Below are 23696 nucleotides of genomic sequence, written 5' to 3' on the forward strand. Positions count from 1 at the left end.
GCAGCTTCTTGCCACTAGGCCACCAAAGGTCACCCCTTCTTGTGTATTTTTGTGGAATTAGCTCTGTATCAAAACGTCTATATTTTAATTTTTTTATAGGAACAATTCAAGGACATTAACTCCACTGTTCAACCATCACAAGTATTCACTGTATCCATTTTCACAGCTATGTAATATTCCATCATCTGCACACATGTTTAATTTAGTAGTGTCTTTTTGTTGGGCTGGTTACTGGGAGCTTTTAAAATAAGTACCTGGAAGTAGAACTATTGGGCGAGGGAGCATTAGTGTTTCAGATCTGGAGAAGGACCTTCTAGACGCCCAAGAACCTTTGCCAATGCGGTATGTGAAATGTGGCCTTACACTCACTAACATTTTCAAATGTAGCAGAATGAGCATCTTTGCCAAGTCTACCTCCCCCACTGGGTATGGATTCTGTGGGCACTGAGGTTCACCCTCCCCTCCTTACCTCCTGCCACCTGTCCCCTGCTTCAGTGGTACCCATTGGTGAAAGCTGTGGCGATCAAGGGACCCTAGGAAGAAAAGACTGTCACTCCTAGATCCCTGGGGAGGGCAGAACAACCCTAGAACTGTGTGCTGTCCCACTGACCCCTGGGTGGGGTGCAGAGCCCTCTGCAGCCTGGGAATCTGAATGCTGCCAGCACTCTGATAAAAGACAGAAGACCCCCACAAAACAAAAGCCCATTGCTGGTGAGTTGATTTCAACTCAGAGTGACCCTCCATTGGGTTTGCAAAACAGTGGTTCTTTTTAGGAGGAGCCTTTGTCCATTTTTCTCCCTTGGAGTGGCAGGTGGATTTGAACTGCCAACCTTTCAGATACGCTGCTTGCTTAAATGATGCACTAAGCTACCTCAGAGCTCCTTAGAAAAAGGCAGGGGGGCCTGAATCTGAATCTGACTACCACACAGATAGAAATAGTGCATTTCTATCACACGACATTTCTGTGGTTTAGCTGCTAAGTTGATTTTAACTCATGGTGACCCGCCAGTGTGTGAGGAGTGGGCTTTTCAAGGCTTTGACCTTTCAGAAGCATCACCAGGCCTATCTTCTAAGGCACCTCTGGGTGGGCTCGAACTGCCAACCTCTTGGCTAATGTTCGAGTGTTTAACCATGCGCACCACTCAGAGACTCCTCCTGTCTGTCTCCTGCCTAGGACACCTAAATCCACTGCCATCGAGTCAACTGTGACTCACAGCGACTCTGGGACAGAGCAGAACTGCCCATAGGTTTATTGAGGCTGTCTGTCTTTACAGGAGCACACTGCTGCTTCACCCTCCATTGGGCCTGGAACTGCCAACCTTTTGGTGAGCAGTCGAATCCTTTAGCCACTATGCCAGCAGGGCTCCCTGACTGATACACAGATGGCCGGCCATAATTAAATGCCCAGTGGATGGATGCAAACCCTGCCCCTCTTTGGCTCCTGTAGAAAACGTCTCTCTGTCTCCTGACCTCGGGGCCTCCTAGGGCCTGACCCACTCACCCCGAGACTGTGGCCGAAGCCAGTGCTGGGGGCAGGGCTGGCGGCGCTGATGTAACTGCTGACCCCTGAGTCCTGGTTGGCCGCCCCATAGAGCTCGGCCATGGGGCCAGGGCTGGTGGTCCCCAGGAAGCCCCCGGTGCGGCTGGGAGTCGAACCTGGAGGGGGAGCCATCGTCCAGGGATGAGAGCCTGGTAACCCAGAAAGAAGAAGATGGTGAGAGTCCCCCGTGGGGGGTGAGGCTCAAGGCTACTGTGCGGTCCCTCATCCACTCTCTCCCCCACACCCCAGCAAACACTTCAGTTAGTCCATCCACCCTCCACAGCTAGCCCAGCCCCCTATCTCTCATCCGTTATCACTTGGCAGCCTCCTCACTGGTCTCTTGTTCCACCTGCCCCCAGCCCCCTTCAAGTCCTTCCTTACTCTGCACCTGGGTTGTGTTTCCTAAAAACTGGCCTCTGTCACTTGCTGCCTGAATGGTTCAGTGTCTCCTCAGGCTTGCTTTCTCCTGCCCCTGTCCCCTCACTCCCTCCTTCTGCACTCTAGACCCATGCTGACTGGCCTCTGAGCCTTTGCACATGCTGATCCCTCTGCTGGTCCTTCCCTTTGCCTCCAGCTCTGAGGGCTCCTGGAAGCCCTTGTATGTGGGGGCTCAGTGCTGTGGCAGTTGGCTCCCCAAGCAAGGCAGGACCACAAAGAGGGAACTCAGCTAATGGCATGAGTAAAGGAGCCCCTCTGTAAAGGGGTGGCAGCCAGCCCCCTACCTCTGCAGCCTCCTCTGACTTGCACTCCCCTCCCTCATGTCCTTCAGACAAGAGGCCTCACCTGTTCCCCGGACCACAGCTGCTGCTGCCGCCGCGGCTGCCATTGGTCCATAAGCAGTGAGAGGAATGGCTGGAAGAGAAAGAGTGGGCGCATCAGTGTGGCCAGGCAGGGGATGGAGGTGGCTCAAGGGAATCCTGACCCTCTGGGCAGAAAGAACCATCCCAGTTTGCCATCTGTGCCTGCACCCACCCGTGGAATGGCTGGAGGAAGATAGGAGAAAGGATAGCTCCCTAGAGGTCACCACAGCTCTGCCTCAGTTTCTCCCTTAGACTCATAAGGCACTTGGACAAGCCAAGGCTCACTGGGGGTGAGACGCTGTCACCCAGACCAGAGTGCTCCTCTGTCAGACAGACGTATCCATTCTGCGCTGTCCCCTCCCTAGAGAATTTCCTTACAGAACAGGAACCACTTCACCCCAAGGTGCCTGGTACCCTCAGTCCAATTTCATTGGACTGCAACCTATGACTGACCACCATAGGCACAACTCTGGGCCGATTCTGTGATCTATCTACTTTATCCTTCAGAGCTCCCTGTGGGATCAGGAAGAAGCTAAGACTCCAGGACTTAGCAACTTCAGCTGCCTTGTCCCCAGTGTCTCATCCCTTCTCCACAGAATGCTTGAAGGGCATTGTGTGCACCTGGGCGCTTCCTGTGTCTCAGGGCAGGAAACTGTGTGCATCTTGGTGCTTCCTGTGTCTCAGGCATCTCTGCCTACCCAGCCAGAAGTGGCCACCCTCCTCCAATTCCCTCAGCCCTGTCTCTGTGATCCCCTCTTAAGATATAGGGGACCCTACTATTTCCTTGTTTGTTGTCTAGCCTTTCACTCCCGACACATGTAAAACCTTGCCTTGTTCACAGGTGGTGCTTAATAAATATTTCTTTAATAACCTTTGGGCTTGTGTGAGTCGATCACAGGGGCTGCAGGGTGAGCGCCCCCTACTGCCTGGTTCTGCCACGGCAGCCTATACAGCCTTGCCCGGAGAGGGTACTTGGCCAAGCTCCCCATGAACAGCCAGTCTTCCATCTGGAGATGTGTCCCTCAGTGCTGTTTTGGGGACTAGACATGGGGCAAGAGGTCCTGGCAACCGCTGTCACTGAGTGGTGGCAACCCCAGGTGCGTTGGCGTAGAGCTGTGCTTCCGTGGGATTTTCAGTGGCTTGTTTTTGGGAAGCAGAACACCAGGCCTTTCTTCTGAGCACCAACTGGGTGAGTCTGAACCTCTAGGCTTTCACTTAAGTAGCCGAGTGCATGAACTCTTTGCACCACCCAGAGAGACTGCAATACAGGTTTCCTGTCAGTTCTTGGAGGGGCAGGGACAAGGCTCTAAGGTCTCTGTTTTCAGTCCACCTAGAAGGTTCCAGAGTGAGATCTGAGGAAACGCCTCAAATGTACCTTCATCACAACCGCAAAGGACTGGCTCGTGTACAAAGTACTTTTCTCCCTAGACTGTAAAGTTCTACAGGAGCTAAGGCTCTGGCTTGTCAGCGTGGTGCCCCTGCCTCCTATTTCTGGAATGAATAGAAGGGACCCCTGACCCCTAGAATAATTTTCAAACTCACTCTGTTCAGAGAAAAGCCGTTTACTTTTCTTGCCCCTAGGACACTGTCCTCCTTCCCCTACCTTCACCCTCCACTTCTTCTCCTGCCTGCCACTTTGGTGAGAGAACCCCTGAACACCACTGAGAAGGAAGATCTCATCTAAAAGCAGCAGCCATGCTCACATCCTCCACACGCTCCCAGGTTGGCGAGCAAGAGTCTGGGGTGGGTGGGGCAGGGAGAAGCAGGTTATAAACAGAGAAACCCCTCGCTGTTCATCTCATCTGTGCATGTACCCCTCTTGACCTCGCTCCCAGCTCAGGAGCGGAGTGGGCGGGCCCTAGAGAAAGTTCCAGCGGGTTCCAGAAAGTTCCTCCCACTTGCCCAGAGGACTGCATTCGGCCCTCATATATGATTCATTTGGCCTGCACAAGTGGTGTAAAATTTTGGAATTTGTTGCCAACAGTTAGCATTTCACATAAAAATAAATGTTTTTAAAAAAAGAAAAAAGAAAGGATTGCAAATGTTTTAACTAGAGCAAAAACCGGGGTCTGGCTGCTCTAGAGAAATGAGATTAGAAGGCTCTGGGTCTGTAGCCTCGCCTGGCTGGGGCACTGGAACTGAGTGGACATACCCACGTCAGCAGGCCAGAGCCCCCACCTGGTCCATGTTGCTCTGAGTTTGAGACCCTGGGCTGCTTGTGGCTGGACCGTGGTGTCTGGCACACTGGAGGTGCTCGATAAATATTTGCCAAGTGGACAAACGAGTGACTTCGTCTCCATCTGCTGGGCCTGGCCAGGTGCCCTGCCCTAAAGGGCCAGGCAGCTATGCAGACTGGCCAGTGCCTGAACTGGCCAGTGTTGCTGGCATAAGCTGCTGTGCCCCCTCAAGCCAGAGGGCTGATGGGCAGGAAGAAGGGGTCCCAGCTAGCTCTCCCCAGGTAGGTCTTTCTCCCGGTGGCCTGTGAGGAGTAGGAAATCCGAGCAACTGACCTGTAAGCTCGGGAAGGACTGGGGCGCTCGGGAGAGGGGTCCGCTCTACACGGAATTCTAAAACGAAAGGGAAAACAGCTTAGGAGGAAGCAGGGGAGGCCCCTGGAGCGGGGAGGATGGAGGTACCCACAGGGAAACTGGGTTGGGGACATGGGGACAGGCCATGCACAGGACTCAGGAGTTGTGGGTCAGGGCAGGGTTGGGGGAGCATAGCCCCCAGTAGGCAGGAGGGAAAGCAGGAGAGAAAGAGGAAGCAAAGTGGGGGGAGTTGCCACCTATACCCTGGATGTGGAGCTAAACTGGAGTGAGAGTTCAAGTGGTTTCGTTCTTTGAAAAAATATTTCATTTTGTTGTCGTGAAAAACACTGTGAGCTGGTTCTATGTTTTTAATTCAGTGACATCGATGACCCTATTCAAGTTGTACAGTCTTCCTCTCCTCCCCTGGTCCAAACTGTTTCTCCCCATTAAAATAAACCCTGAAACTCCACATCTAACCTTCCAACTGTTTCCGACAAGGCTGACGGTTGACAGGGATTGTTCTTGCTGAGGGGACGCTGTGTGTCTGTCAATGTGGTGGGATGGTGTGGAAAGGGATATTGGTCATGGTTATCCAGCCTGAAGATTTTGAGGGGTATCACTGAATTGTGCATGGAGGAATAGGTGGGATGGGATATGATATGTATATTTTCACCACAACCAGATTTTTAAAAAACATTTAAAAATTACAGAAAAATAAAAATAAATGAAGTGCTTAGACACATACTAAGACATTGCCCAGAACTCTACTTTCTTTTTGGGTGAGATTCAGGGCAGACAGCATTGAAGAGCAGTGGCCCTCAAGTAGGATGGACTTAGGCCCAAGTCTCATCTCCTCTATTCCCCAATTAAGTCTTTTATAACAATTTTTAAATTTTCACTTGAGGGTTTACAGATCATATTAGTTTTTCAACACAATCATTTGGAGATATTATAAAAATCGCATTCACTGCCGCTGGTTAATATATCCCATTTCCTAGCTAAGATACATTGGAGAATCTTGTCTCCAGTTGAGGTATTTCTAAGTCACATAAGGATATTCTAACTTCACATCTCAGGTGATTGTGAGGGTTAGACAACAAAATACACACAGAAGTCACTGCTAAGAGACCAAAGGGCCAGTTACTTCAAAATAAAGACGAGATTGCAGGGAGACAGGGAAACTAGGTGGACAGCAGTGAACCAAGCAGGGTGGAAACAGGGCGGTTTCATTCATTGTGGAGACCCTTAACTGTGAGGTCACCGAATGATCTGCATGGAAATGCTGAGCGGGAAACTAAACTGCTGTGTGAAACTGCACTGAAAACCTCCCAATATACTCTTTTTTAAGAAAGCAAATGCAAAGGGTTCCAAGATGATAGACAGATGAAAGGGTGTGTGATGCAACCCGCTAAGGGACCCTCGCAAAAAAGAAGCTGATTAAAACAGTTTACAGGATTTTAATAAAAAGCAAACAGCACTGCACAGCCATCAGGGGCCAGTGCGGAAGTAAGTGGGGCTTCCTACCACTCATGTCATGGGCTGGTGTTATTTTTATTCTTAATTACAAGTGAGAATTGCGACCACAGGGCTCAGGATGGCACCTAGTCATTACAAGGCAGGCCAACCCGTCAATGCCAGGTCAGTGAGGAGGCATAGTGACCCCATGTGAGGGAAAGTGTTCCCTAGGGTTTTCTGGGGTGCAGTCTTTAATGGGAACTGACTGCCTTTCTTCCATGATGCAGTGGGTGGGCTTGAACTGCCAACCTTTAGGTCAACAGCTGATCACAATCTATTTGTGCCACCCAGCAGCCTCTAGTTGTCATAAATGTCCCAGTGTCAGTCCTCAGGGAGGCCCCCTCACCACAACCTGTGTTTGGTGGAAGTGGCAACTCCAGAACAGAGAAGGCAGGAGAGAAAGGCAGGAGGTGGAAAGACGGTCTCGGGGAGCAGTGTGCCATGCAGGGCCGAGGGGAGTCCCCGCTCAGCTCCTGGGTGTAGGCGGGAGCAGACTGGGAGGGGAGGTGCTCTTTCCTCGGACAAACCCTTCCTTCCAAGGCTCCAGCAGGCAGAACCCCGGCCATGCACCCCAGATACCGCCCTGAGGATGCCAGACTTCCCGGGAGCTAGTCATGCTGGCAGTGGAGGGACACCAAGCAGGACTTACCTGGGAACTGGTATGTGTAGCCGGGGGCGAGGCCTGTGTAACTCCGGCTGGCATAGGTCGTGGCTTGGAAACCCGGGTAACCTGACGGGGTAAGGGAACAGTGTCAGAGCTGGGGACTGCCTGTGTGGAAGGGACTTCTGAGCCACTTGTCCTCCCACTGACCCGTATCATATCATGCATATGACGTGGTCATACGATAAGGTGCTCACATGACATCCGTGTGCCAGGCCCCCCTCAGTGCTAACTAAGCCGCACACTAACTTATCCCATTTAACTTCCAACAGCCTGCCTGGCGAGGTAGACGCAATCACCCCAGCCATGGCCGTCGACGCAGGGTGACGCTCCATCATGTTTCTGCGGCTGTGAATTCTTACAGGAGCATGTATACCCTGTCTCCTGTGGAGTGGCTGGTGGATTCGAACTGCTGACCTTTCTCTTAGCAGCCTGACATGTTACGCACCATACCACCCAGTCTCTTCAGGTGCTAATGCACCAAACCCAAACCCACTACTGTCAAGTGGATTTTGATTCCGGACGGTCCCAGGCACTACATTTTCTTGGCTGTGACTGCCAGGCCTTACTTCCACAGCACTGATGGGTAGGTTTGAACCACTGACTCTCAGGCTAGCTTTGTAACTGCACCAGCCAAAGGCTTTTAGTCCTATCAGGAACCCCATTTTACAGACAAGGAAACTGAGGCTCAGAGAGGTGCTGCTGCTTATTGGCTGGAAATAAAATCCAAAGTCTTTACTAAGGCCTTTGTACCCTGCCTCCTGCCTCCTCCTTCATCCTCACCCCCTGGAGTCTGCTCCAGCCTCACCGGCCTCCTGTTTTTTCTCAAATTGGCCACAAAACTGGCCACTTTCCTTCCAACCTCAGGACCTTTGTATTAACTATTCTCTCAGCCTAGAACACTCTTGACCTCAGATTTTTACACAACTAGGTCCTTGTCACTGCGCAAGTCTCAGCTCAAATGTCACTTCCATAGAGAAGTCTCCCTACAGGAGCCCCCACCTTCCTTCCAGTCAGTGACCATCTCTAGCCTGTCACCTGTTTGCCCCCTCATGGCACTGATGGACATTATCTGTCTTGCATCGTTTTTCTTAAATCCTTATTTTTTAATCTTCCTCATATCTTTTATTTCTGTGTCCCTGCCACCAGCCCTGGTTGAGGGGGGAAATGTTGTTGATCTGTCAACTGGAAGGTTGGTAATTGGAAACCACCAACCCAGCTGTGGAAGAAAGACAAAAAGTCTTCTAACTTTTGTGGCCACAGAAGCCTAATCACTATGGGTTGTAATCAGCAAGATGACAGTGAACTTGAATTTGGGATTTTAGTACCAGCATGGTGCCTGCTTCTTAAAACCAAGCTCACTAAAAACAAACAAACTAACTAACTAACTAACTAACTAACTAACTAACAAACTCACTGCCATTGAGTTGATTCTGACTCATGGTGACCTTCACTGGGTTTCTGAAGTTGTAAATCTTAATGGGAAGCAGACTGTCTCATCTCTCTCCTATGGCACAGCTGGATTTGAACCTTCAATATGCTGATCAGCAGCCCCACAAGTAAAGCAGCAGGGTCCCTTTGCCTGCTATTTGTCATTATGTGCCATTGAGTCAGAACCAACTCATAGCTGAACCTCTTGCTTTTTCACCAGCTGTAAATTGTACGGGAGGAGACTGCACATATTTTATTAAATATTTACAGAGTTGATTAAACAGAAGCTTAAGGGGGGGGGTGTCAGTATTTGCAAATGGAGGAAGAATAAGTCACAAAGGGGAGATAAAAGAAGAGCAGTGCACTTTGAAGATTGTAACCAGTCCCACTGAGTTCATTTTGCAGAAATCATGGAACTGGTATATGTTTTGCTGTGTCTATTAGCAACAACAGCAAAAACAAAAGTAAAAATGAGCCTCTTTAAGAAAAAAAAATTGTAGTGTTTTCAGAAAAAGAAATTTGTAAAGTTCAAAGAAGAAGAAAAAAAAATATCAGGTTAGTAATGGTAGAGAATGGTAGAGTTGGGGTTAAAACTCAGGTCTGACTCCACGCTACTTAGCCACCACTACTGGGGTTTATTAGGAGTTTTCTTTCTAAATATCTTTTAGATGGCAGTGAAATCCACTCATGAATCACCTTAAAAGAAGAGGACAGTGGCGAGCTCTGGCGGCCTAGTGGCAAGAAGCTGCACTGCAATCAGAGGTGCACGGTTCAAATCCACCAGATATTCTGCTGAAGAAGGAGCGACAATCTCCTCCTGTACCAGTCAGATCCGATTTGATGGCACACACATAAAAAAATAATAGTAATTTAAAAAAATAAAAAGGAGGACACTTTCTAACAGCAACAACAAAGAAATAAATTACCAAAAAGAGAAAATAAAATTTTCTTGCTATTCCAGATCAATGGAGGCTAAGAAGACAGGACAGTTAAATGCAATATCTAACTCAAGCCCAGATCCTGTGCAGGAGGGCAAAAATATGCTACAATGAACACTGTCAGGTCAGATGGGAGAAGTGGAAAACGGCTGGATAAAAATAGAATATCAGTATAGATCTACGAAGTTGATAACTGCATTGTGGTCACAAGAAAGAAGATTGTTCTTGGGAAAGACACACGGAAGTATTTAGGAATAAATCATCATGATGTCGAAATCAAAACAAAACTCAACCCACTGCTGTTTGAGTAAGTTTCAACTCAGAGTGACCTTACGGGAGAGGAAAGAACTGTCCTATATGGTTCCCAAGGGGACCTCTGGTGGCCTCGTGGTAAGAAGCTGCACTGCAATCCCAAAGGCATGTGGTTCAATCCACCAGCTGCTGTGCAGAAGGAAGATGAGCGCTCTCCTCCTGTGCGATTCATTGCCTCTGAAAACCCATTGGAGGGTCCGCAAGGGGTCAGTTCTGACTCAATGGCATGTAATAACAAACAAGAAATCTTTAAAAGGCACAGATTGCCAGAGCTTTCTCCCAGAGAGGCTGGTGGGTTGGAACTGCCAACCTTTTCATTAGCAGTGCAGTCTTTAACCTGTAGCACTACCAAGGGTCCTTATGGTGTATAGAACTTACTCTCTAATGATTCAGAGAAAATCACAAATGTGTGTGCGCGCCCCATTTCTTATTGCTGTCCTTGTGGCCTAGTGGGTAAGGAGTTGTGCTGCCAACTCAAAGGCAAATGGTTTGAATCCACCAGCTGCTCTGAGGCAAGAAGATGGGCAGACTCCACCCATGTGCTTTACAGTCTCTGAAAACCCACTGGAGGGCCAGCTGTCAGTTCGTTCTGACTCAATGGCACATAACCACAACAGCGACACACACACAAATGACAAAGCAAATGGAGTACATGTTAGCAATAGGTAACTCTGGAAGTGAATATTCTTTGAAAAAGTGAATGTTTTTGTAACTCTTAAAATTTGAAATTATTTCCAAATAAAATGAGTTTCAGAAATAAAACAACTTCAAGAGGAGAATGGATCCCCTTTGAAGGGTGCTCTTTTCTTTTTCCGGGATTCCAATCCTGCCCCCTTGCAGTCCACACCATGCCCCCCTCCTCTGGACTCCCAGTACCCCTCTCTTTCCACCACACCTAGTATGAAGCCCACTTGTACTGTCGCCTTTCTATACACACACACACCTTGTCTCCCCAGGAAGATCTGTGCTTCCTGGGTACCACACACAGATCCATCACCCCCTACTCCTTGTTCATAAGCATTGTATATGGAATTGGTGCCTGTAAATACTAGCTGACCCTTGGTCAACCACCAAAAGACTCAGCAAAGGCGTCACCTCATCCTGGAAGCGTTCCCCGACTTCAGGTGGGGTTAGATGTCTCCCTGGACCTCTCACGGCCTCTAATCCCTCCATGCTGATACTGGCTACCTACTCGTATCGCCCCAATTGATGGCAAGCGCATGACAGTAGGTCCTGCCTCTCTGAATGTGCTCACTGAATATTAGCTGAACGAATAACAAGGAGCAGACTGCACGCATTGGCAAAGGCCATTACAAATGCTGTTCCCTTCCCCTGGAACACTCTTCCCTACCCTTCCCTTCCCCACTATGGTGGATTCCTCCTTATCCTGCCCACATGGCATGAGTGTAACTTCCTCTTGACTTCCCAAGACTGAGTTTGGTTCATTTCTCCATCCCAACCCTCTTTATCTTTTCACTTGTCTTCCCCACCAGACCACGAAGTTCCAAGGCAAACTACCAAAGCTATTCAGAACCCCCAGATCCACTGGTACCAAGTCCATTTTGAGTCACGACAAGCCCGCCGGACAAAGGGGAACCGACCCACAGGGCTTCCAGGGCTGCAATGTTATCTACACTGACCACCGGTGCATCTTTTTCCCACGGAGCAGCTGGTCAGGCTGCTTCCCTTTTGGTAAGCAGGCATGTAATCTGACCACCGTGCCACTAGGGAACCTTTTAATCCTGGCATAAGGCCTGGCATATACTTGGAAAAAACACTTGCTGAAAGGATGGACAGACGGACGGAGTGTATTAAGGCCAGATCATTCTCCTGGCCACCAGCAGAGGGCAGCACCGCCCAACCAAACCCCTCCACCTCCAGCTGACCTGCCAGACCTGTGTCCCGCCAGCCCCACTCCCTCCTGCCCAGTGACTCAGACAGGAAGGCAGACCACAGAGGAGACGCACCACCCACGTGCACCCTGGCAGCCCTGGGAGCCGTTCCAGGCAGGAAGAGGAAGATGCTGCCGGCAGGGCCTAGCACATACCCAGCATGCCGATGCCCAGCATGAAGGCGTCCATCCCGTAGGGCATGACTCGGGATCTCCCTCGGGCTGAGCCCGTCGGTGACATCACTTCTTTTGGCTGAGCTTTCTTACATTCCACCTGCAATGAGACCTGGAGTCAGGCCCCCTGACCAGATGGTCCCTTCTGCCCTCTGGAGGGCCTGCCATCTACTTGATTTGGACTCCTGGCACCCCCAGGTGTCAGGGAAGAACCGTGCTCCATCGGATTTCAAGGTCTGGCTTTTCAGAAGTAGAATGCCAGGCTTCTCTTCCTAGCACATCCAGGTAGACTTGAACATCCAACCTTTTTATTTAATAGCCAAGTGCATCAACCAACTGTACCACTTACCCAGGGACTGGTGGCTTAGTAGTAAGGAGCTGCCTATCATCCTGAAGGTACGCAGTTCAAAACCACCACCTGCTCTGCAGGAGAAAGATAGGCACTCTCCTCTGGTGTGATTTATGGCCTCTGAAAACCCACTTGGAGGGTCAGCAATGAATCAGTTCTAACTCGACAGCACACAACACAATATTATGTATGAAATCATAGCCTTTGAGTGATTCTGACCCATGACAACTCAATATTGTGTTTTCAAGGCTGTAAATCAGACTGTGTAACTGATGGTAGATTGAAACTACTGACCGTTTGGTTCACAACGCAGCACCACTATTCACTATGCCTTCACTATGTATTTGCTCTTGTGTACCGTTTGTGGGTTCGAACCATAAGCCTTTGAGATTGCTGCACTACTTCCTACCACTAGGCCACCAGAGCTCCCTTCACTATGTTCTAAGCATTGCGTATATAGCTCTGCCTGCAATATTTCATGAAATGTTTACACTTATTCTTATGATTAAGTCACCCCCATTTTATACTGTCATTCCCATTTTACAGACCAGGAAACTCAGGCTCAGTGAAAGAAAAAAGTGATCCACCCAGGAATAAGTGGCTGAGTGGGGTTTTTAAACTAAAGGAAGTCTCTCAGAGTCACCAGCCATGCTGTAGGCCAATCTTGTGGTACAGCATCCCTGTGTAGAATTTTAGGGGGTGAGAGATCTGTCTGTGAGGGCCATGACCAGCTCCAGAAACTTCCAGACTCCTGGCTAGCTGAGCCGGAAACTGCAGTCCCTTTGCACCTTCGCCCCCATCCAATCCCAGCTCACCATTTTATTGTTGATTTCATGGAAATGGATTTCACACACTTTCTCCACGATGTCCTCACTCTCAAACGTCACAAAGCCAAACCCTGTAGGAAGGACAAGGTGCAAAGGGTCAGAACCTGGGATCAGGGCCACATAGCAGCCTCAGGTACCACCAACATCACCACCCTTCTCTGGTGGGTGAGGATTTAATGACAGGGTTGGCTGAGGGCCCTCTCTGACTACTAACTGAGCTGATGTTTTTAGTCCCAAATTACAGCTGAGAAAACCAAGGCTCAGCAAAGTGAAATGACCTGTCCATGTCACCCAGCGTGCCAGAAAGTGGCTAAGGTGGGATCATGAGCCCACTCAGAATCTTGGTAGACTGCCTGTTGCACAAATGTTCGTCTAAACTTACCCAGTATACCAAACCATGGAGACTTTCAAATCTACCTAGTGCCAGACACACTCAGGTACCCACGTATCAGATTCTCACTGCTGGGCCCCTCACATGTGACAGCTGCCCTGACATACCAGATGTGCACACACAAACAAGACACACTCATACAAACACATGCATGCACACAGAACATAGCCCACTTCCAAAAAGGGCTACAAGATGCAAAGTGCAAAATAACTAGACAAACCCCTTCACCTTCTCTGGGCTAGGTCCCAGTGGCTGGATTGGGATCTAAGAAGGCAAGTTCCTTGGAAGGGCAACCACCTAGCTGGGTGTCCACTGGTGTCCAGATGCGCACAGGTTTAGGGACAAGGGGCGGGCGCTAGGCTAAGCCTAGGGGGCTGTGTGACTGGTGGTGGCAGCAGTAGATTGCCCCAGACTGTGGAGTGAGCCTGGCTTGACCTGGTCAGAGCTCTGATTACCAGGGACAAGGGAGGCTGGGCAGACATCAAGCAGGGGAGGGCAGGGGTAGAGGGCTCAGTTTGGAGAGGGTGGGGGGAACTGCTCCTCTCGGGTGTCTGCAAGTTTCTAGCACAGGAAACAGGCAGGACAAAAGCCCTCTGTAAGGCCAGGCCCTGGAGAGGATGCAGGTCCTCGGGGATAGGATGTCAGGAGGCAAGATGAAAGGGCAGCTGTGACCTGCAGCCCCTGACTGACCACAGGCTCCTCCCCTCCTGCCAGCCCCGCTCGGCCTGGGCAGGGGGAGAGGCCACACTCACCTCGGTGCCGGTTGGTGGTTTTGTCAAACATCAGCATGGCATCGTCTACCTGAAACAGAGCCTGCCATAGAGGACCCACTGGATACCAGCAACACCCCCACCATGACACAGAAACAACTCCGTTCCCCTAAAATCCAGCCCAGACTTTACCCCAGGCCTGCTGCCTGTACAGGGGACAACTTTCTTTGTGCAACCCCAACTGGATGCCACAGCGCTCCCTGCTCTACCACAGGCTCGCTCATGAAGCTCCTACCACGTGCCTGGCACTGGGCCCCACCTGCTGTACCACAGCCTCCTCTCTCCGTTCAGGCAGAGAGTCCTAGTTTGTAGATCAAGGCTCAGAGAGGTGAAGTCACTTGCCCAAGGTCACACAGCAAGTCCTAGACCCAACAGGGAGAAAGAGGGGGTGCTAGAAGCGGAAGCATGGGAGCAAGATGAGAAAAATGGGGACACAAATGCCTTTCTCCTCTGCCCCAAAAGTCAGGCGGACAGCAGCCACTTCAGCCAGACCCAACTCTCCTCTCCTGGTTCAGATCCTTTCCTCTAATTGAGGTTTCCTTTTGCTGGAGGCTGTAATTAAAGCAAGTCGAGTTCAGTTCAGTGCCTGGGCTGCTGGCCTCCCACTGACTGGGGGAGGGGAAAGGACCGAGGCAGGGGGAGGATTCCATTACCAACCTCTCCGACCCCAGGCTTCTCTTCCAGCACCTCCCTCCAAGGCATCCCCTTAGATGGCTGGCTGGCCGGCCAGAGATTTAGCTTCTCCTCCCAGCCCTGCCTCCTTTCCTGGGCCCACAACTAGTGCTTCCTCCAGGCCCTCTTAATCCCTCAGCCAAGGTCAGGTGTTCCATGGGTTTAAGCTAAAGTCTGATTCACCCTCCTGACTCAAATGGCCAAGCTCCCAGGAAAAAAACCCTGGGGTCAGGGAGCTTCTCTCCAACTTTTCTTCGTTCTCTTTCCAGGCCTGTCAACTAACTTATTAAGAGGCCTCCCTTGCCTCATTCAACCAGAAGACCTTGAATGAGGGTGGTACTTTAGATTTCTTTAGGCTTCTAGCTTCTGACTCCCCCACCATTCCCCTCTCCCAGGAAAACCACATTCCCTTGAGTCAGGGCAGAGTGGAGGGGGGAAGGGGGGTGTCCCTGGAGAATCTCAAAGGGAGATGACACTGGCTTCCCCAAGGAGTTTCCTGTCCCAGGGACCTGAAGCCAAGGACCAGTTTCCTCCCTTCCAAGGACCCTTCCAAGGACCCAGCCTGAGTCCTAACACCAATACACAACATGGTCCAAAACAGACATTTAAGGCTCAGCAGTACTTGCCCGTTCCCTGCTTTACCCATGAAAAAGAGAAATACAGAAAGGAGGGCTGTGCTCTGAGCAGAGAAGGCCAAGTTGGTTGACCTGATTCCTGTACTTGCTGATGGGGTCATCTTGGGCAAATGATTTTATGCCTCTCTAACTTCAATTCCCTATCTATAAATAGAGCATGAGTGTGTCTTAATATTTTCAAAATTTTAGAATACATTTTATCTAACCTAATAAACCTCAGACATTCTCATTTAAACAAATCATGCCTATCTTCTTAACTAGCTGCCCTATGACCTTGCTCTACACATGGTGACGCATAGACCCTGTGTGCGTCAGAGTTAAGTTGGGTTCTGCAGGGTTTTCAGCGGCTGACATTTCCCCTCCCTTCCTGAGATCACCAGGCCTTTCTTCTGAGGCACCTAAGCTAAAGGAGGCTCCACTTGGCAGCTAAGTGCATTCTTAGTCCTTTTGCACCAGCCATGTTTCCATCTACCTCCTCTCTCTCATTGACCTGGAGTCAGAATCAACTCACAGCTGTCTCTCCAGCAGGTTTTCAGGAGGCTGTAAATTACTCGGGAGGAGATTATCCATTTTATCCCCACAGGGTCAAGGGTGGATTCAAACTGGCAGAGAAGCATCACCTTTAAGTTTAGCAGCACAACTCCCTACAGACTGCACTACCAGGGCCCCCTGTGAGATGATTGCAAGTCAATCTTTTTTTTTTTTTTTTGGCAAGTAAATCTCTTAACACAGTACCTGGGATGCAGTTTAATAAGGAATGGCAACGATTATCTGTATTATGGAGGGACGTGCCCATAGCCACGTGGCGGGGGTGGGGGGGGACACAGCAGAGCTGAAGAGCCAACCAAGACCACTGTCTCAGAGGGTTCCGTGAGGACAGCAGCCGTGTCATTTATGATCACCTTGACTTGCAAGAGGTGCACAATAATTAATTATCTCATGAATGAATGGAGCAACCAGCCACACCCTTCTCCCTAGTCAGCTTCTGGGAGCTCCTGCCTGACCCACAACTGCAGTCCAATCCCTGCTCCTGCCACATCTTCCTCCACTCAGTCAGCCATCCTTTGCCCTCCAGGACCCCTCAACCTGAGCCTCCTACTTTAGGACCCCAGGCTGCCAGGCCAGGAGTTGAAGCCAGGGCAGGGCTCAAGGAAAGTGGCTGGGAGTCCAGGGTCCCCCTGCTCGGGTCTCCCCTCCCTGGGGCCAGCTAAGGGGAGGGAGGCTACCGGCCCAGTGTCCTTAATAGGCTTTGGTCTCCATGGGAACCCGGGGGCAGGGGGACTCGGGCGGGGGGGAGGGGAGGCGGCTGAGGCTTGCTGACCAGTGGGAGCCGCCAAGTTCGGCGGCCGCTAAGCCTGAGTGGCAGCCATGGCGGCTGACCATTGTTCCCCCCTCGGCGGCGGCCCCTCGATCCGGGCGGGGGGGCCCCCTGCCGCGGGGCCCTTGGCATTCCCGGCTGTCCCCCTCGCTCCCTGGCAGCCTATTCTCCGGGCCGGTTTCACATGCCAACGCCGATTTAGGCCCGAACAAAAGACGCGGCCGCTGACGGCTTCTCCTGGGGCCCGGTTGTCATGGCAACGCCGGCCCCGGGGGCAGGCGGCCTCCAATCACAGCTGCTGGATCAGATTAGTGCGAGCTCTAATGCTCGGCGCTCAGACACAAAGACACCCCGCCGGAGCCGAGCGGGCCTGCTGCTTCCCAGGGGCGCCCTTCCCTCTGGGGCCCAGGCCGGGCCTGCCCTGCGCCCAGCACCAAGGTCCCCCACGGGGGGCGCGCGCGGGAGCCCCACACCCCAGCCTCCGCGGGCCAGGGGGACACCCTGCCTCCCTTCCACCCTGCACACAGGACGCTGCACACCCATCCCACTTCCCAACCCTCTTCCTCTTCGCCTTCTTCCACGGTGGGAAAGGGGAGACCCCGCCTCCTGCCCAACCCACTGATGAAGCAAAGTGACCCTCCTTCACCCCAGACCTACAGCAGGGTTCGCCTTTGCCCCAAGGGACCTGGTCTCCCTAGGCTCAACTTTCAAGGGCACCCTACGGCCAGGTTTTGTCACACCTCCTGTCTCTTCAGAGCCCCAGGGAGCCCCAGTGACCCAGAACCGAAAGCTTGGTGCACTTTAGCCAGGTGCTGGGCCTGACCAGTGTTTCAGGGATACTCTTTTTCAGTATCCTCTCAATAGTTGGGATCCAGTGCCTCCCCCGAAGCCCCCGACTGTGCAAGCAGGGTGCAGAGCACAAACAGGACTCCTATTTACCGCCTCCTTATCATGGTCAGGAGGAAGTGAGGTGGGGAAGGTGCAGCCGGCTGTGGCCTGGGCAGGTGCAAACTCCCAGGAGGCCCAGGGGTGGCCGGATCGAACTGGTAATGGGAGCACAGCCTCCCTCGGGAGAATGAAGATAAGGCAGAGAAAAACACAAGCGAGGGAACAACAGGGACAGCTTCTGTGTGGCTTCTTCCCCCTGGGACCTGTGTGGAGCCTCAGGCCCACATACAGGCTGGAGGCTGGATGGCGCCTTGGCCTGGCCTCACCTGCAGCAAGGCCCACCTCTGCTTTCATCCTTGCAGTGTGACCTGATGGGACTCTCGCTTTATACCCACCCATCACAGGGCCTCCTGACCCGAGCAAGCACCCCCCAAGCAAACACACACCTGCACCCACACACACACAAACACGAAGCAAACTCAGCTTGAACCAACCTTCCCGAACTGCTCAAAATATTGCTTCACGTCCTCCACCGTGGTGTTCACCGAGAGCCCCCCCACAAAGATCTTCTTCGTTCGAGTCACCATCTGTTAGGGGGAGGGAACGAGAAAGTGGGCATCTGAGGCCTGTGGCCTACTGCCACCAGCAGGGGCTCGGCCCCCCTGCCAGGATGCCAGCTGACAAGCTCTCTGTGGCCCCAGCCGCTCGGAAGGCCCCCCTCGAGTTTCCCCCCACACCCTGGACCCCTGCTTCTAGGCCTGTCATGGGCAGCTGTGCACCCCACACCCTGGCTGGTCTCCTGCCTGCCTACCTCCCAGGAGTCTGTGCCTAGAAAATGCTTTCCCTGAAAGACTAAGACCAGGAAATGGGGTGGTCAGCGACCCAGACCCATGGTGACTTGAAGGCCCCAAGCATTCCCCTTGGGGAACTCAAGGCTCATCCCAGGGTCTCCCTGAACTCAAGGCAGACATTTTCCTCACCACCCTCCTCCCAGCCCCACCTCTGGCAGCCCCTGAGCCCCGGCCCATGTTTTAGGAAGAACACATGGTCTTAATTACCCCAGGAGCGCATGGCTAATCCGTGGCAATTCCCAGCCCCATCCTAACACTAAAGCACCTTCTGTCACCAAACTGCTTAATGGAATTAACCCAATTCTGACCATGTGCTCCCTGGTGCGGCTTCCTTGGGATACCTGCTCTGTAATTGCTTTCAGGTCCTTGGCTGGATCCTTTCCAGAGGTGTCTCTTTCCTGTCTCCTCTAACTTGCTCCTTCACCACTTGCCCACAGCAGGAGCTGGGGGTGAGGGGCTTGTAAGAATTCACCTGGCTAAGAATCTTAAGGGACCCTTGCTCACCAACTCCCTCACAAACTGGGGAAAAAAACAGAGGTTTCTGGGAGAGGGGTCTCATCCTAGGACATAAACATCTGCAAACCCAGGAGTCCTGACTATAGCCAGCTTTCCCTCGGGCCCCTCTCTATCCGGCAGCTTGAAAATTCAAATCTGGCCAGTTGCCCCCCTGGAAGAAAATCTTAAGGCTCCTGTCCTCCATCAAAAGTGCTGTGTGCTCCACTGTCCAGAAATTAATCTCCTGTACCCCTCTGATCCCCTGAAAAATATACCTAGAATGCGAGGAGGAGGACACCTTTGAGGGGGAGCCGGAGCCACTTAAGTTGAAGGACAACAGGTGACAGGTTAAGCAGGACACAGTGGAAAGTGACACCGATTGCCAAGCTCTGGAGTTCCCTCTTTTGTGAGCCTGATGCGGCTCATCCCAGAGGTTGGAGAGTGACTGGGCATTCGCCCCTACCTCAATCAACCTCAGGGGGTAAGTCTGGCCTGCGTTTGACCCCAGAGGCTTTGGCCACAGAAGCTGTGATCTGTGAAGTCAGAATTAGCCTAGGATCCAAATTGCACTGGCTTTAAATACAGAACAATGAACTCTCCCCTCCCTCTGAGGGGCTCCCCTTTCTCCCAACACATGAAGCCCCTTCCTCACTCCATCCCAGAGCACAAGCCACAGAGCAAGGTAATCAGAAAGAGCTCCCCTTTCTCCCACCTAGACCACCCTGGAAACACTCCAAACAGAGGTTCCAGAAGCAGTTTCCTTAGGAGGAATGAATGCTGGGAAAATGACAGCCCAGAGTTCTCTCTGGTAACAGAGCTGTCTCCAGGCACGCACACACACACATACCTTAGGCTGAGCTCGTCGGGGAAAGGCCACCTTGGGGTCAATCTGAAAGAGAAAGGAGAGGTTGAAGAAGAAACTATGGTTATCATGCTTCAGATGGCTGATGCCCAGTGACTACAGAACCCAGGCCCGAGGGCCTCTCATCCCAGGACACAGAAGTGATAAAACCTGCCCTGAATCCCTAGCAGGAAAGGGTCATGGTTCAAGAGTCAGACTGCCTGGGTTCAAATTTCACCTGTACTGCTTCCTAGGTGTAAGACCGTGGGCAAGCTACTTAGCCTCTCTGAGCCTCAGGTTCAAGCTCACTGGCAAATGAGGCAAAGAAAATCCACCTCAAAGAGTGGCCTGCAAATGACTGGTCATGATGCATACAAAGCACTCGGTGTGGAGTGTGGCTCACAGCAAGAACTCGAAAGTCTCAGTTCTTTACAGGTACATGAGCAGCAGTCTCTGCCTACGTAAGCCTCACAGTTCAGACTTATGAAGCCTGGCAAATGGGGAAAACCCCCCACAAAACACTGCAAGATGAGGCTGCTGCCCAGAGGAATCTCAGTTCTGTGTCCCCAATACCAGCCACTGCTCGGCCTGATGCTTCAAGCTAACCATCCCGTGATAATGCAGCTTGGGGTGAAGCTAAGGGCAGACTTTGGTGGCGCGCAAGGGCATGGGCTGGGACTCAGCAACCTTGGGCACCTGGCCAAGCCTGTGATCTTGGGAACTCGCTGGAGCCCTCTGAGCCTCAGTTCCCTCATCTGCAAAGTGGGGATAATCACACCCACTCTTCCCAGAGGCAGCTGCAGGCCCGGGAGATAAGATAGGTGAAATCGGCCTTTTGTGAACTTCCCTGCACTACACAAACAAAGGTGCTATTACCAGTGGGCCACCTTTGCCCTGGCTGTGAACAATCAGAGGGGGACAAAAAAAAAAATCAAGACACTTGCCTGGCTCCTGGAACTTGGGGCAGAGTTTACACTAGAACACGCTTGTTATTGTTGGAGCTGGGTACCCCTGGGTACTACGCCCATACCAGCAAACAGCAAATGCCAGGGCAGGCGACACTGGGATCAAAGCAGGACCGAAGAGGCTGGTCATTCCAGAGTTTCTTGCCACCCACATGGGCTGGACATCACACTGAAGTTCACCAGCCAATCGCAGGAAAGATCCATCTTTTCCCAAAGTTCTTTCCGTTCAAAAAACTCAGCCTCGTTCTAGGCAACTGGCTCAGACGCTTCACTCTCCTGAATGGCAGGAACCAGCCAGGATCCATCCATCCACAGAGACGGAACTTCTAGGAGCCACACACAGGGGAGCATACCTCCTCCTACCCTGAGTCCAGCTGGGCTGCTGGGGTGTGTGTGTGTGTGAATATCACAGGAACCCATTTCCCTGACTAGAGTTGTGACTGTATCTCAGCCCTTTCAGCCTATTTCTTCCAGAAGCAGCCTCCTCAGCCCCCAGCACTCACTCTTAACACAGACTTCCTGCATAAACCCTGACAGAGATCTTCCAGACTGTCCCCAAGCCACCGTCCACACACCCCCCCATTCCAGACACACATCACCTGCGCTCTGACTCACTGTTGGCAACATAAATAAACTCAACAAGTAAATAAAAGGTAAAAGTCAGAACCCAAAATAGACTCTCCAGGGTCAGCCTTCCTCTCCCTGGCCTTAAGAGGCCAAACACACACAAAGCCATTGCCCTCTCCTGTCACCTCACCCTTTTTTCTCCCTGCTTTGCCTCTGTCCTCTTAGCTATCTCTTACTCCTCCGCTCCACCACCCCACCTCAGCCCCTAAATCTGGGCTTCTAGTGCATTCTGAGGACAGGGGATGGTAGCCGAACAGGCAGCTTGATGGCAGATAATCACCCCAAACAATGGGCCACTGTCTCTCCACTCCCAGGTCACTTGGGCTGTGCCAAGAGCCTTTCAGAGCCGGCAAAGTTGAGGCCTCATTTGCTCGTTACTGTGAGCAGGAGTCGGAGCCACTGGGCAGAGATAACAGAAGTTGGGGACAGGCAGTAATTTAACAAATTCTTGGGCACAACCAGCTATTGTTGCAGGTAAACAGGACCCAAGCAGGGAGGCCCAGGGCTCAGGGAGGCTCAGGGCGCGTGGGGGAGTGCAGAGAGGGGAGAGCAGATTGTACTGTCTCAGACAGAGTGACACCCCCTTCACCCAGACACCCCTCCTGTCTTCCTCCTTTGCCCTCTTTTCCTCAAGCAGGGGGTCACAGCCAGCGCCCCCTGCAGGGCCCAGGACCTAGAGGAGCAGCAGCAAAATGTTCCAGGAGTTTGAAGGCCAAACACGCCACGTTTTGCTAAGAGCTAGCAGGTCCTCAGGGGGGGTCGGCAAGGGCGGTTTCCAAGCAAGCTAGCTCCCTTCCCATAAATCCCTGGGAGGGTAAAGCGGGTCCCAGGCTCCCACACAAAGCAGGAACAGCACTGACCAAAAGTGGAGATGTAGAACCGAGGGGGGGTTCACTCATGCTTTGTCATTGGTCTGAATTAGGGGTGAAGGGTCTTGAGCCCAATACTAGTTCAGAGTTCAAGAGAAGCCACTGGCTGTTTGGCTGTAGCCCTGACCCACCCCATCTGGGCGAGGGGAGGGACCCAGCCCCCAGCCCCCAGCCCCCAGCCCCACCCTAAGCTCACTCAGAGGCATCCCCATTAGCACTTGGAGGGAGGGGCAGGAGCTGCCCCTGATCTCACTAGTCCTGGGGGGTGATGGAGCATGACACAGAAGGCCTGGGGGTTTCCTCCTCCCTCTGCCCCCAACTCTAGTGACAAAGTTTCAGAGCATGGCAGCCTCCTCTCCTCTCTCAAGCACACTGTCCAGCTGTCCCCCACGGAGAGTGCTGACCCTGTCCTCCTCTCACGGCCTCCTTCTCTCAGAGGACCCCCACCCAGCCCTCCCAGCCCCGAGGGCCACTCACTGTTTTGGAGTCGAGCTCGTGCCGCGACTGCGCCAGCACTTTATCCACCCCCGCCTGGTCCATGAAAGTGACGAAGCCGAAACCCCTGCGCGGTAGCGAGCAAGAGGCAGATGGTTACAGGGCAGCGAGTGGCGGATGGTGGGGGGGCCAGCCGGCAGCAGGAGGAGGGGGTGCGGGGCTCACCTGGATCTTTTGGTCAGGGGGTCCCGCATCACCAGACACTCCTTCACCTCCCCGAACTGGCCGAAGTACTCGCGCAGCCCTTCTGTAACCACACACTCGTCTTCGGACCAGCTCGAGCCCCGGTGCCCTTCCCCCCGCCCCCTGTGTCCTTTGCCCCCTGTGACCCCAAAGCGGCCCAGCCGCCCCCGCGCCCAGCTGCCCGCGCCCTCCGCTGTCCCCTCTGCCCTCAGCCGGTTCCAGCGGAGGCTCCGCACGCCCACCCGGGCCCCAGGAAGCCCAGGGCCGAGCAGGGCTGGAGGGGGTACTGCTCCGGCCGGGTTCCCGCCGCTCGGGGAGCCGCCTCACAAAAGTTTGAGCCGCAGGTGCGAGCGGAGTTGGCGCTGCCACCGGCGGGTCCCGGGGGCCCAGCCCACCCCCCCCACGGCCCCTGAACCCCTCATCTGCTCCTCTCCACCCCTGGGGCCGTGCGCTCTCGCCAACTGCCCTGCGCTCTCGGGTTCCCTGGGCGGGTCGTGATAGAGGGCGCGGGGAGCGCCCGGGGTCAGCAGGGCGCAGGGCCTGGCTGGGGGGGTCCGGTTCAGGGGCCTTAGGGGGGTCCAGGGTGCCCAGCTGGGCCGGCGGGTGCTCCCAGGCTTGCTCACCCTGCGTAGTCTGCCAACTGAGTCCCCCGATGAACATCTTGCTGCGGGAGGAGGAGAGACACAAAGGGCCCGCGTGAGCGCCGGGCGCCAGGGAGCAGGGGGCGCGG

General features: G+C 52.8%; 1 protein-coding gene across 1 annotated transcript; it reads right to left on the minus strand.

The window, feature by feature from the left end:
• Positions 1 to 491: 491 nt before the first annotated feature.
• Positions 492 to 23626, minus strand: MSI1 (musashi RNA-binding protein 1). Its single transcript, XM_006890424.1, has 13 exons — positions 23590 to 23626; positions 22949 to 23030; positions 22766 to 22850; positions 19834 to 19875; positions 18135 to 18227; positions 14110 to 14158; positions 12955 to 13037; positions 11773 to 11890; positions 7033 to 7113; positions 2340 to 2392; positions 2209 to 2233; positions 1502 to 1689; positions 492 to 533 (listed from the first exon to the last, which is right to left on the minus strand). Exons 1-13 carry the CDS (start codon positions 23624 to 23626, stop codon positions 492 to 494), a joined length of 978 nt encoding a protein of 325 aa, XP_006890486.1.
• Between the last annotated feature and the right edge of the window lie 70 nt (positions 23627 to 23696).

Source organism: Elephantulus edwardii, unplaced genomic scaffold, assembly GCF_000299155.1.
Source record: "Elephantulus edwardii isolate Elephantulus edwardi_28Jun2011 unplaced genomic scaffold, EleEdw1.0 scaffold00089, whole genome shotgun sequence".
Classification (NCBI taxonomy): Eukaryota; Metazoa; Chordata; class Mammalia; order Macroscelidea; family Macroscelididae; genus Elephantulus; species Elephantulus edwardii.

What these genes read in the sequence shown, in the direction of transcription:
- MSI1 (XM_006890424.1), bottom strand. Translation starts at nt 23,626, where the DNA reads ATGTTCATCGGGGGACTCAGTTGGCAGACTACGCAGG. An exon ending in ATTTTGAGCAGTTCGGGAAG is followed by an intron (nt 14,159 to 18,134) that starts GTTGGTTCAAGC and finishes GCTCTGTTTCAG; the next exon opens with GTAGACGATGCCATGCTGAT. An exon ending in CCGCGGCGGCAGCAGCAGCT is followed by an intron (nt 2,234 to 2,339) that starts GTGGTCCGGGGA and finishes ACCCCTTTACAG; the next exon opens with AGGGGCTCCTTTACTCATGC.